The sequence below is a fragment of the Passer domesticus genome, chromosome 32 (assembly GCF_036417665.1).
Source record: "Passer domesticus isolate bPasDom1 chromosome 32, bPasDom1.hap1, whole genome shotgun sequence".
In the NCBI taxonomy this organism is placed as follows: Eukaryota; Metazoa; Chordata; class Aves; order Passeriformes; family Passeridae; genus Passer; species Passer domesticus.
Genome location: NC_087505.1, coordinates 370851 through 383583, shown reverse-complemented (window position 1 = coordinate 383583; position 12733 = coordinate 370851). Strand labels below are relative to the sequence as shown.

The 12733-nt window shown below is 46.2% G+C and overlaps 3 protein-coding genes across 3 annotated transcripts; 1 reads left to right on the top strand and 2 right to left on the bottom strand.

Moving 5' to 3' along the window:
* Positions 1–3057: 3057 nt before the first annotated feature.
* On the bottom strand, positions 3058–3555 carry LOC135288051 (scale keratin-like). Its single transcript, XM_064401336.1, has one exon. The coding sequence runs from the start codon at positions 3553–3555 to the stop codon at positions 3058–3060; it is 498 nt and encodes a 165-aa protein (XP_064257406.1).
* A 4005-nt stretch (positions 3556–7560) lies between these two features.
* Positions 7561–8058, top strand: LOC135288049 (scale keratin-like). The gene has a single exon (XM_064401335.1). The coding sequence runs from the start codon at positions 7561–7563 to the stop codon at positions 8056–8058; it is 498 nt and encodes a 165-aa protein (XP_064257405.1).
* A 1864-nt stretch (positions 8059–9922) lies between these two features.
* LOC135288302 (scale keratin-like) lies at positions 9923–10393 on the bottom strand. Its single transcript, XM_064401658.1, has one exon. The coding sequence runs from the start codon at positions 10391–10393 to the stop codon at positions 9923–9925; it is 471 nt and encodes a 156-aa protein (XP_064257728.1).
* Between the last annotated feature and the right edge of the window lie 2340 nt (positions 10394–12733).

The following is a 12733-nucleotide window of genomic DNA, read 5'->3' as shown; positions in this document are numbered from 1 at the left end:
ACCCAGCCTGCCTGGGGCTTGCCCACCGTCCCTCTCTCAGCCTCTCTTGCCCCTCTTGCTACAATAAAGTTTTCCTGCATCCAATTCCTGTCTCTGTGTATTTTTCTGGAATTCTGTTCCCTCCTCAGGTCTTGTGTAGATTCTTAGCCCTCAATGTTTTGTGAGAGCGTATGATACGATTTTTACCCCTCTGATAGGTCAACTAATCTCTGCTTTGTTTGTATCTCTTCATGTTCTACCCTTTGGTTTACTGAGGATTAATTCCTTTATTTTTTCCTGGATATACTTTGTCTGTCAGACAGGCAAGAACATGTTTGCAATGAAAGCGAAATTGGGTGTGCTCTTTTCCTTGGTTTTACAGCTTCTGATTATGTTTCCATGACTCGGGTATTTTATGTTTTCAGTGTATTCTCTCCAGAGCATACAAAGTGCACAGGGACCTCTGTCCCAGTGAGGTGGCTGCACACTCACTGTCGTAGCAGGAGCTGATGTCCCCAGGCTTTGTGTGTACATAATCCCAATGTGCCCTTTTTTTGTCCCTCCTTGGAGTCACCATCTCGAGCTGTTAATCTGTTTTTGCACTGTGATTAAATTATTTTAAGCATCCAGGGTCTGAGACTCTGCTTGGAAAACCAGGGGTCGAGGCAGTGAGAAATCCTTGTGTGACTGTGACTGTGAGGGCTGTGGGGACTCAAGCAGAGGTCACTGGAACCAGTGGTCACTGGAACCAGTGGTAGCTCAGATGGTTCAACTGCAGGTGACCTTCAGTGCTCTGGGCTGGTTGACAATGTGGAGATCAGTTCTGGGTTGGACTCAGTGATGTTGGAGGTGTTTACCTGGTTCCTGGCTTGCTGAGGTGGCTCCTGGAAGGTGGGACAGGAAGGTTTCCTTGCCATTGCACCACCTCCTTTCCCCGCAATCAGCAGGAACCCAGCTCTGCCCTATCCCATGATGGTCACTCCTTTACTGCTGCTCCCAGCAGTTCAGCTACCTCGTTTTTCCAGTCTGAAACTCTGATTTCCTCGGCTCAGTGCCACTCAGCTTTCTGTTATCAGGGCTCCCAAAAGATGTGCCAATGCCAGGAACGTAAATGAATAATTAGAGTTTTTTCGGGATGGATCCTTGAATAACGAATGAAGTGAACTCCCTCCACCCCATAACTCTCATGTAGACACTGAGAGAAAGATCAGCCCTTTGTTGGATTTTGCAATCAGACGTGAGCTCACTCTGAGCAGGCATCCAGCCCAAATTACAGCTGTGTAATCACTGTTCCCTTCATGTTAATGGCTCTCTTCAGGGGTGTTATCTTGGGCTGAGCACTTGTCTGACACAACACCTCATTAGGCTGGTACCTGCCTGGCACTGCCTGGCTGAGAAGTGAAATTTGGCAGTCGCAGCTCAGGTGTTTAGCTGGGCTCATGATTTACACCCAAGCACCTCTTGGAGGCTGCGGGGGGAAGCAAATATCAGAAGAGAAATGGAGGGAAAAGCATTGTCCTTTTGTAAAGTTGTTCCGGGAGCTGCCCTGGATGAGAGGAAAGGGGACAGGGGGGATGAAGCAGGGAGAGACAAGAACCTGCCAGGGGAGAGCTTTTGGAGATGCAGCAGGGGATGTTCAGGTTGGACATAGGAATTTCCTCCTGGAAAGGGCAGTCAGGCCTTGGAAGGGGCTCAGGAAGGTTTGGAGTTCCCATCCCTTGAGATATCCAAGGAATTCCTGGATGTTGGGCTAGATGACCAGGTGGGGATCTGGCGCAGCTTGGATGATCTCAAAGGTCTTTTCCAACGTAAACAATTCTGTGGGTTTTTTTGTCAAAATATTCTCAAATAAGTGTTGGTTTACCCATAAAAATTAAGTCTTCTTTTGTGAAAAGGTACCATTGGCTTAAATTCACAGGTACCATGGACTAATTTTCATTTCAATTCATTACTTATGGCCATCTGACAGATCAAGTCCAATACAAGGAAGAATATTGAAATCACCTGTGAAAAATAAGATTTGCTGTTCCTTGACACTGATCAAGATAATTTCTTTCAAGAGTCCCAGTGAAGGAAGAGGTAAATCCTCTCTAATGCATCAGTTCATGTTCTTTTTACCTCACCTGCTGACAGGTTTAGCCAAACCTTCCCTGAGGCAACATTATCATGGCAGTGATTAGTGAAAAAAGAGAAGGTAGTGCCTCATCTTTGCTCATCAGATACCTATCTCAAAAATTGTTTCCCTTTGTTCACCTTCCTCCTATCATTCCTTTTCAGAACGTGCTTTGGCAGAACTTCAGGCAGTATTTTTTAGCTTTGTCTTTGAAGGCAGCTGGATGATTTCTAATACATAGCCTGGAAGATGTAAAAATAAAATAAATTCCAGCACTAAATTAACGACTTAAAAAAATAACCATGGAATATCCTGGGTTGGAAGGGCCATACAGGGATTGAGTCCAACTCCTGGCCCTGCCCAGGCGCCCCAGGAATGCCACCCTGTGCCTGAGAGCATTGTTCTTGAGCTCTGGCAGACTTGGGGATGTGACAGTTCCCGTTCCAGCACCGAACTGGATGGAAATTGGAATAACTACTGGAAGTCTGAGAGCTGGAATAATTAGTGTAAGGCAAGAGAGGACTCTCAGCTGCAGGTCTGACCAAAAGCATCTCAGCCTGGTTCTGATGGGGACGAATCCCACTCTGGGGCTTAAAAGGAAAAACAAAGGCAGGTGTTGTATGCAGGATTTTTTTATTGCAAGGGCAGGGAAGGCTCCACAGGATGAGGACATGGGAGGCAAAGACAAGCAGGTTGTTCCTCACTACAGCTGCTCCCTCAGCCTTGTGGCAGGAGGCAGCAGTTTCGGGGAGAAGCCAGTGGATGGTGGAGACTCACATTTGGCCAGTGGAAGGGGCAGGAAAGAGGAGACAGAACAAAAGGAGGAAGAAACAAGAAGGAGAATTTCTAGAGGGCTTCTGACTCCATGGTCTGAAGTGAAGTTCTGATGCTCTGCCTCTTCCTCAGGAGCTCAGGTGAGGATCCACTGGTGTCGTTTGCCAAGTTGAGGGATTTTTCCCTCGGGTTTAGCAGGGGCCGCAGCTGCCGCGGCGGTAGCGGCCATAGCGGGAGTAGGAGCTGCAGGAGCCAAAGGATCTGCCAGAGCCAAACAGGCCCCGGTACCCCAGGGAAGAGCCCCCACAGGACCCCAGACCCCCAAAGCCCAGGGAGGAGCCCCCATAGCCCCACAGACCCCCATAGCCACCAAGGCCAAATCCCCCATAGCCCCCAGAGCCAAATCCCCCATAGCCCAGGGAGGCCCCGGAGGCTGCAAGGACGGGTGCTCCAGCAGATCCCACCACGGAATCCTGGGGGAAGGAGCTGAGGATGGGGCCGGGGAAGGTGACCACCACGGCGGGAGGCTGGATCACGGTGGTGGAGTCAGGGCACTGGCGGACACACGGCTCGTTCCCGCTGCCGGCCAGGGGCTGGGGACGGAGGGCACCGCAGGCAGAGCCACCGATGAGGCCGGAGCCACCAATGAGGCCAGAGCCACCGATGGAGCACAGGTCGTAGCAGGACATCTTGCAGGGATGGAGGTTGATCTGCAAGAGTTGATTGGAGCAAGTACAAGATGTTATTTACCAACAGAAAATGGCTCTGGAGCTGGCTGCTTTTCCCGAGACAGGAGAGCTTTGAAGCACTGGAATTTCCCCACATCTCTTAAAGATGAAAATTTAATAAGAACATTTATTTGTTCTTAAATTATAAGAACAAAAATTATTTGCTGGGGCACTTTGGTGAGTCAGGGGATCAACAAGGAGTGGGACTCTGCTCCAGAAGTTGAGCATGTTGTTATTCAGGATTTCATGACTCTGGCTCCTCATTCCCACTGATCTCCTTTGTGCTGATCCCCGTCTAAACAGGGATTATAACTCATTGTCTTTTCAGATTTGCTCAGTAGCTTCTTGGATGAGACCATTATAAGGGAATTGCAAAGATAATTGTCCCAAATTTCCAAACATTGAATCAGGGCTTTGAGATCCCTACAATGAGCTTAACATCCCAGCATTTTGATTTTGGGCTATGAAGTCTTTTGAAAAACTCTCACACCAAATCACTTGCTCTCATTAACTTGGAAAAACCCAGTGCTTCGTGTTTCAGCTCCTTAAGATTCCTCCAGGATCCCTTTTAATCTTAAATAAATCTAATACAGATCTTTTTAAACAATTCTCAGTTCTTCTCTGTGTCCTACTCGAAGCCAGTCTCTTGGGATGTTCATGCCCATTTATCTCAAATTAAAAGCATTTCAGCTGATTTGTAATAGAACAAACTGGATCTAACAGGAGGTTTGCCTCTAAACTCAACATTTCCCTGTGAACCAGGAAGATTTAAACTTTCAAAATAATTTCCAGTCACCCATTTAACTAAACAGAGGATAAGAATAAACATTGAACCTTTCACATTATGGATACAACTGGTGAAGGCAACCCAACATCCAACAGAATTTTCTGATAAGAAACTTTCAGTTTGGTTTGGAACAGAACACCAGCCTTGAAAGCAGAGAGCAGCCTTCCATAAGGTTTTTGCAAGGTTTATATCTCCACCTAGAATTTTGCCTACGAGTTCCCAATGGAAGAACGCACCCCGGATGAATTGTACAGCAAAGAGAGATTCCAAAAGTAGCAAAGAGCAATTCCAGAAGCAGCAAAGAGCAGCTCCAGACTTACCAAGTCGTTGAGAAGAATGAGTGAAGTGAAGATGTTTGGGAGAACCCCAAGTGGAGACAGCTTTTATACAGTTCAGACTTGCCTGAGGGCTCGGAGGAGCTCATTAGTTGACACAGAACATTTTTTTGTATTGATTGCTCCTCAAAGTGATGAAATTGTTGCTCTTTGTGTTTATTCTTGATTTCAAATGTCGCTTTACGTCACACAAAGTCCTTTGATCTGGAACGCTGATGGGTGGAATTGGTGCATCTTTCATCCTAAAACATGATTCACGAATTAGTGTCAGTTTTCTGGGGTGACACCATGTGCTGAGCTGTTTGCACACACATATTTTTGTCCTGTCTTATAAGACAATGATGCTCAGACATTTACAGAAATTATAAAACGCTTAGAATGGTTTGGGGACACAAATATCCAGAAAAGTCTTATGTTTTTTTCTGACCTTTAAGTCACAGTTTAAACCTGAGTTTAGTTCTGAAGGGAGAGATATTTATGATTTTAAAGGTTAGAATGGAATGGTCAAAATAATCAGAATGTACCTTGAATTAATAATCAAATTTATGTTTTATTGAGATGGTTCCATCTCTGGAAGTGTTCAAGGCCGGTTTGGATCAACCTGAGACAGTCAAAGATGTCCCTGTCCATGGCAGGCATTGGAACAAGAGGGTCTTTGAGGTCCCTGCCAATTTTAAACCATTCCATGATTCTATATAGAAGAAATCCCAAATTTAGCTGTAGTGGAAATAAAACGCCCTTGTGTTTAGAGAGGACCTTGCACCTAATCCCATCCTTGTTGGCATCTTTCAGCACAGAGCAATTACGAAGTGGGAATCTGCTGGGAAGAGCAAATGTTGGATTTGCTGAGGTTTCTGTCTCTGTTTACACCATTGTCCTACTCTATCATTATCATTGTTATCATAATCACCCACATGGTTATCTTCACACCATGTATTATTTATAAATTATGAGCTTTTTCAAATCTGGAGATACATATGGGGAGTTCCTGAGCCATCATCGTGGGAAAAAAAAAAAATTCAAGGTTTTACAAGAACATTCCAAGGGATTTTCAAGTACCTCCTGAACACCCGTGACTGAGTTGTTCCTACTGTGTCAGAGTTATGTAAAATCTTTGCCTGCATGTAAACACCCCACAATTACAAGAGATTATCTCATTAAAATGCGTAAATTGAAGCCACTTGGGTTTTTCCCATAATCAGCTCTTGGTTTATAACGTTGACCTTCCTGTCTTTGTCCTTAAGAATAAAATATATTTTTTCTTTTTTTATTTAATACACAGAATGTTGTGTCTCTAACATGTAAAAATAGGAGGGAAAACATGAGAAAGGAAAGGAAAGATTGATGAAACAACTCAGAACACTCAATTTCCAGGTGAAATATTTCACTGTTTCCAGGGACTGAAAGAAAAACAAGTGGAGAGTTTAAAAAGGAACATGGGGAGAGACTTCTTCTAAGGGTTGAATTGGCAGGAAAAGAGGGAGTGGATTAAAATTGACAGAGAGGATGTTTAGATGGGATATTGGGCAGGAATTGTTCCATGTGAGGGTAGGGAGGCCCTGGCACAGGATATTCCATAGATTCCCCATCCCTGGAAGCTGTCCAAGGCCAGGATGGACAAGGCGCGGAGCACCCTGGTCTATGGAAGGTGTCCCTGGATGATCTTTAAGGTCTTTTTCAACCCAAACCATTCCATGATAGCATTTTATGGTATAAAGTCCATTTAAAGATGTTCCTGTTTGTTGTGTTTGCCTTGCCTTGAGTAGGTAGAGAAATGCTGAGCATGCAGAACCAATGTTTTTCCCTTTGTTATTTGTCTCCAGTCCTCATTTGAGTTCCTAAAAGAAACTCCATTGGCTCTGTGTCTCCTGTTAATCTCACCCAAGGACCTTTACCTGGGCAAACCCAGGAGTGTCCTTCAGTCATCCTAATTATGAAGGACTCATAAATAATTCAAGTCAGCTTTATTTCCTCCCCTAACGCTAATGAAAGCAATGGGATCATAAAAAACAATTCCCCACATAAAGCCTGGAGACAATAGAGGTCTGGGGTGGAATGTGCAGCTCACGCTATGTGTGGGTTTGAAGTGCACCAGCAATAAGCAAAGACAATTTCAGCACTTTGGGGAATTATGTGTCCTGCAATTTGGGGTTGGGACCTAATTATGAACTGGCGCATCAGGTGGCCAGTGCCCTGTGGGCAAGCAGGGAGCTGTATAAAAGGTGTCTGCACCAGGTCCTTCCATCCACTTCTCTCACCTGTTCTGCCTTTGTGAACCAGGTAAGTCACTTTTGTCTCAAACTTCTCTAAACTGAACTTCATGTTAAGAAATCTGGTTGCAGTTAGGCTGCCACTGCTCTGTAGGATATTTGGTGTTTAATATCTCATTTATCTCTAGGTCTTTTAAGAGAGGGAATCACTGAGTGGTATTGAACGCCAAACTTGTATTATTTTAGCACTCCAAAGGGTTCCTTGTCTGTATTTTAGGAGATAAAGAATAACCTGTATATGTGGCTACATTTGGTAGAGTTTTGCTGAGTTTGTAGCAGGAAAGATAAAATCTGAGTAGAAATCATCAGGTAAGAGTAATGTAATACTCTTGGCTGATGATTTTATCTGATCTGGTAATTCAAAGATACAACTGAAGAGTACAGACTGTGTTGGATTGAAGTTAAGAGTAGCCTGGAGATCACAGCCATGGGAAAAATAAGAAAAGGAAATACATTTACTTCCCAGATTTATAACTGATACTCTTGGACTCCTCCAGCACAGCCTAAAGTTTGCTATTCCTTTAAAATTAATATAAATTAACACTTTCCACAGATCAACCTCCACCCCTGCAAGATGTCCTGCTACGACCTGTGCTCCATCGGTGGCTCTGGCCTCATTGGTGGCTCCGGCCTCATCGGTGGCTCTGCCTGCGGTGCCCTCCGGCCCCAGCCCCTGGCCAGCAGCGGGAATGAGCCGTGTGTCCGCCAGTGCCCTGACTCCACCACCGTGATCCAGCCTCCCGCCGTGGTGGTCACCTTCCCCGGCCCCATCCTCAGCTCCTTCCCCCAGGATTCCGTGGTGGGATCTGCTGGAGCACCCGTCCTTGCAGCCTCCGGGGCCTCCCTGGGCTATGGGGGATTTGGCTCTGGGGGCTATGGGGGATTTGGCCTTGGTGGCTATGGGGGTCTGTGGGGCTATGGGGGCTCCTCCCTGGGCTTTGGGGGTCTGGGGTACTGTGGGGGCTCCTCCCTGGGGTACCGGGGTCTGTTTGGCTCTGGGAGATCCTTTGGCTCCTGCAGCTCCTACTCCCGCTATGGCCGCTACCGCCGTGGCAGCTGTGGCCCCTGCTAAACCCGAGGGAAAAATCCCATGTGAGATCTCATCAACAGATGAAATGTGATGGTTTCACAGCCAAAGAGCGTGGAACCACTGCTGCTTCATCCCAAAACCATGGATTTGTAGCTGTTCAGCCCCTTTTGGATTTCTCCTCTTTCAGCTTCTGCCTTAAAGCTTCTCCTGCCCCATTTTTGTGTTGCCTGGGGTAAATGTGGAACAAAGGGGCTCAAAATGGGTCCTGCTTGTTCACATCAACATCTGGGAGTGGAAGAGAACCCGAATCATTCACATGTGAATGTGCCTCTGGCTGGAGAAGAGTTTCGTGCTTCTTGGAGACTTTGCAAATTCATTGCTTTGCTTGTTGTCATTAAAAGTTTATTGCACCAAAGTTGCCATGTTCTGGTGTTCTTTTCTCCTCTTTTTACCATTGTTATTTGCCTTTGGAGAAGCCTCACCTGTGCAGGTGTCAGTAACAGCCTAAAATATCCTCTAATCATGGAATGTTTGGGTTGGGAGGGATCTTAAAGCTCATTTCATTCCACACCCTGCCACAGGCAGGGACACCTCCTACTGGCCCACGTGTCTCAGAGCTTCATCCAGCCTGTCCCTAAACTATGGAGACGAATGTCCTGCCCAAAAAAACAGGGAAGATTACATTTCCATATTAATTTCTTCCAGGTAAAACTTTCATCTCTTTGATCTTTGTGTTCTGACTCAATTTCCTCAGTCAAACATTTAAACTCTGTCTTCAGGAACAACCTCAGCAAAAAGTTAAATCAATTTCCTGTCAAATCTTTATTTAAAGTTTTCTGGGCCACAGAGTGGAATTTTGAAATCTGAAATCTTTCTGAATAATAATGAAATGTGAAGTTGGACAGCTTTTAACAGAAAAAACAGCTCCTTCACAGATTCATTCACACCAACAAGAAAAGCTGGAGCAGAGAGAACTTGGGAAAATTAAAAGGCAGAAAATGCCTTAACCTGTGAGCATATCCACCCTTCCTCTTGCTCTGGTGAGATTCCACCTTCCAGGATCTACAAGGAAGCTGGAGAGGGAACTGGAGTGACAGGAAAAGGGAGAATGGATTCAGACTGACAGAAGGCAAATTTAAGGTGGATATTGGGAAGAAATCTTTCTCTGTGAGGGTGAATAGGGCCTGGTACAGGTTATCCTGGGAATCTCTGGTTGCCCCATCCCTGGAAGTGTCCAATGCCAGGCTGGAGCCACCTGGTCCAGCAGGATGTGTCTCTGTCCATGGTAGGGGATGGAAGGAGAAGATCTTTGGGGTCTTTCCAATCCAACCCATTCCATGAGTCCATGAGTCTGTAATGTTATTATTGTGCCCCAGGACAGCTGGGTGGGAAGATTCCTACTCCAAAATTCTGCATCAAGGAGCAGTGGCTGACTTCACTCCCAGCTAAGACATTCCAGGTTTTGAAGTCTGAACCTTAGCCTATTGTAAGGATTTATATTTTCCCCCAGTCTGTACAGAGAGAAGTGTTGCCAACCCACAGCCAGAGAAACTGAAACTAAAACTTCATTTGTTTTTTGCAGAACAGAATCACTTTAATGAGAAAAAAGCATTCACAGAAAAACATTACAGAGTATGAAGAATATCAGATAAGAGGCAACTCCTTCCATGGTTGCTCTTCTCCAGTTGGACAGTGAAGTTACATTTTAGAAGAAGATAAATTACATATTACACACACAGAGACAGAAAAAAAAGCCCAGAAGACAAGTAGAAGGTGAACAAATCAAGGAGTTGTGTGCTTCCATCTCCACTGGGTGGGGTGGCTGTGGTCACAGCACTTCCTCTGGGGCCAGGATTGCATCTCTCCGTTGTCGGTGATTCCTTACCCTGGGATGTTTCCATAGGGTTTAGCAGGAGCCCCAGAAGCCGCGGCCATAGCGGCCGTACCAGGAGTAGGGGCTGCAATAGCCAGAGCCAAAGGCTCTGCCAGAGCCATACAGGCCCCGGTACCCACCACAGGAGCCCAGACCCCCATAGCCCCACAGGCCCCCATAGCCCAGGGATCCATAACCCCCATATCCATAGAGACCCCCGTAGCCCAGGGATCCATAGCCCCCATAGCCCAGGGACCCGTAGCCCCCATAGCCCAGGGAGGCCCCGGAGGCTGCAAGGACGGGTGCTCCAGCAGATCCCACCACGGAATCCTGGGGGAAGGAGCTGAGGATGGGGCCGGGGAAGGTGACCACCACGGCGGGAGGCTGGATCACGGTGGTGGAGTCAGGGCACTGGCGGACGCATGGCTCATTCCCGCTGTCAGCCAGGGGCTGGGGACGGAGGACGCCGCAGGCAGCGGAGGGGTACAGGTCGTAGCAGGACATCTTGTAGGGATTGGAGGTCAACACAGGCTAAAAAAGAAGGCAAGGAGTTCAAAATTCAGAAATTTAAATTAAAATTTCAAGTAGAGTGTTCCGAGCACTTTGCAATCTCAGTGCTCTCTTTTTCTCAAAAAGTGTTTTTTTCAAAAATTCTATAAAGGGTGCCTGCACACGAGAGCAAGTGGGAAGTGTTCTAAAATCCTTGTCCCGCATAACATCCTGCAAAGAACTGTGACTGATTTCTCCACATTAAACTGAAAACCGGGAGCAAAAGCAGCAAGAGCAAAGCGACTTTGTCCAAGGTCATTGGATGAGTCATTAGGAAAACTTAGATTTGGGTTCAGCAGGTTTGCATGAGATGGAGCTTATAGAGAACTTAATTACAGTAGCTTCATCTTCCCACTCATCCCAATTTTGCTGAGAGCCAAGGGAACAACAGATTATAGGATTGTGAGCACCTAGCTTTCCCAGAGAGGCATTTGACAAGACAATAAACAACAAATCTCAAGGATGTTCTGTAAATCCTTGACAGAGTTCTGAGGAGGAACTTGAAAGCAAGAAGGTGAAGGAGAGCCTGAAGATTTGTGGTAGCAGGACACAAATGGCTTTATCATGTGTGAACGGCTGCAGGGGTGACACCCTTGTCAAACCTTGAACATTTTATGCAAAGGTTGAGATGGGTTAAATGTACAGAATGAGGATCAGAGAATCACAGGCTTCCTCAAGCTGGAAGTGACTCAAAAGGCTCAAGTCCAACTCCCTGCTCTTTGCAGGGTTATTTAGAGCTAAACCAGAGAACCTTGGAATTGCCTGGTTTGGAAAAAATCCTTAAGATCATCCAGTCTCACCCCCTCCATGGGAAGGGACACCTCCAGCTAACCCAGGTTGCTCCAAGCCCCATCCCAACTGACTTTGGACACTTCCAGGGATGGAGAATCCATGGAATACCCAGTGCCAGGGCCTCCCCACCTTCACAGGGAAATATTTCTTCCCAATATCCAACCTAAATTTCCCCTCTTTCAGTCTGAGCCCATACCCTATATCCTATCCCTGTGGGAAGTCCCTCTCCAGCTTCCCCCGGAACCCCTGCATATCCTGACGTCTCCACACAACCTCCGTTCCTCCAGGCTGAACATTCCCAGCTCTCCAAGCCTGTCTCCATAAGGGAGGGGATCCAGTCACCTCAGTTGACTCAGAGCACTGTCCAGTTGCTCCAAGGTCTGGAGTTCCTGACACCAAGAACTCCACAGGGCTCCACACACCAAAAAGTTGTATCTGCCACCCCAGAGACAGAAAAGTCCTTGATCTTTCCCAAGTCCATGCAGATTCACCCAACAGAAAGGATGTTGGACATCAACTGGAGTTGAAACCAACAATAAAAAATACACCGAGAGCAACGGAGCAGATTCAGACTTACCCAAGTCTCCAAGAAGTCAAGGGAAGCGTTTGGAGGAGCGAGGAGACAGAGGAGCTTTTATATCAGCTGGAGGCACCAGATCAGCATCTCTTGCCCGCCCCAATTTCAAACTCATGCAACCATCAGGATGATGAAATTGTTGGGTTCATTATTGGCGTTTATGAGGCCTTTCAAATTTGTTTGTAATAATGATCTAAACATCACCTGAGATTATAGAGAATTCTTTCATCTTGTGACGAACGGGGGGAGATTAACACGCGGCATTATTCCTGTCACTTCCTTGGAATTACATCAGGAATCGCCAAGCCAGCTCCTCTTGGTATTAACTGAATACCTGGAGAGTAGCTCATGGGTTCATCAGAATCACAAATTCCACTGGAATTTAATCCTGAGCAGGAAAAACAGTGAAATCCTAAATTTTGGCCACTTCCACAGAGTTCCATGGAGGAGACAGAGAGGACCCTTTGTTTTCCTGAGGCTTGTTTGGGTTTGGGAGATAAACAAGGAATGAATTCACAAAGTTAACAAAAGCCACAAAGGGATTGGAGGTCCTGAAGAGATGTTTCCCAGGTGTCGAGGGTCTGATGTTTTCTGGACAAAGGTGGCACTGAGAGCATTGAATGGACCTGAAGAAATGTGGGATTTTTTAGGAAAAAATGGATACTCTGGTGCAAAAGTCAAAATGTGACGCAAGTACTTTGAGTAATTGCCTTGGGTTCTTAGGAATTCATGAGCTCCTGTGATACACAAGTCATAAATCCCAAAAAAGGCTGAGCTGGAAGTTTCTGGGGTGAGGGAACAATGAGGAATTTGGAATGTGTGACACAAAGGCTCCTTCTTGCCTCGTTTACAGGTGGGCCATTTTAATGTTGCAGACTCCACGCCATAGGTGATCCCTAAATGGTGAGGTGGGGTTCTCAGCCTTT

What these genes read in the sequence shown, in the direction of transcription:
- LOC135288302 (XM_064401658.1), bottom strand. Translation starts at nt 10,393, where the DNA reads ATGTCCTGCTACGACCTGTACCCCTCCGCTGCCTGCGGCGTCCTCCGT.
- LOC135288049 (XM_064401335.1), top strand. Translation starts at nt 7,561, where the DNA reads ATGTCCTGCTACGACCTGTGCTCCATCGGTGGCTCTGGCCTCATTGGT.
- LOC135288051 (XM_064401336.1), bottom strand. Translation starts at nt 3,555, where the DNA reads ATGTCCTGCTACGACCTGTGCTCCATCGGTGGCTCTGGCCTCATTGGT.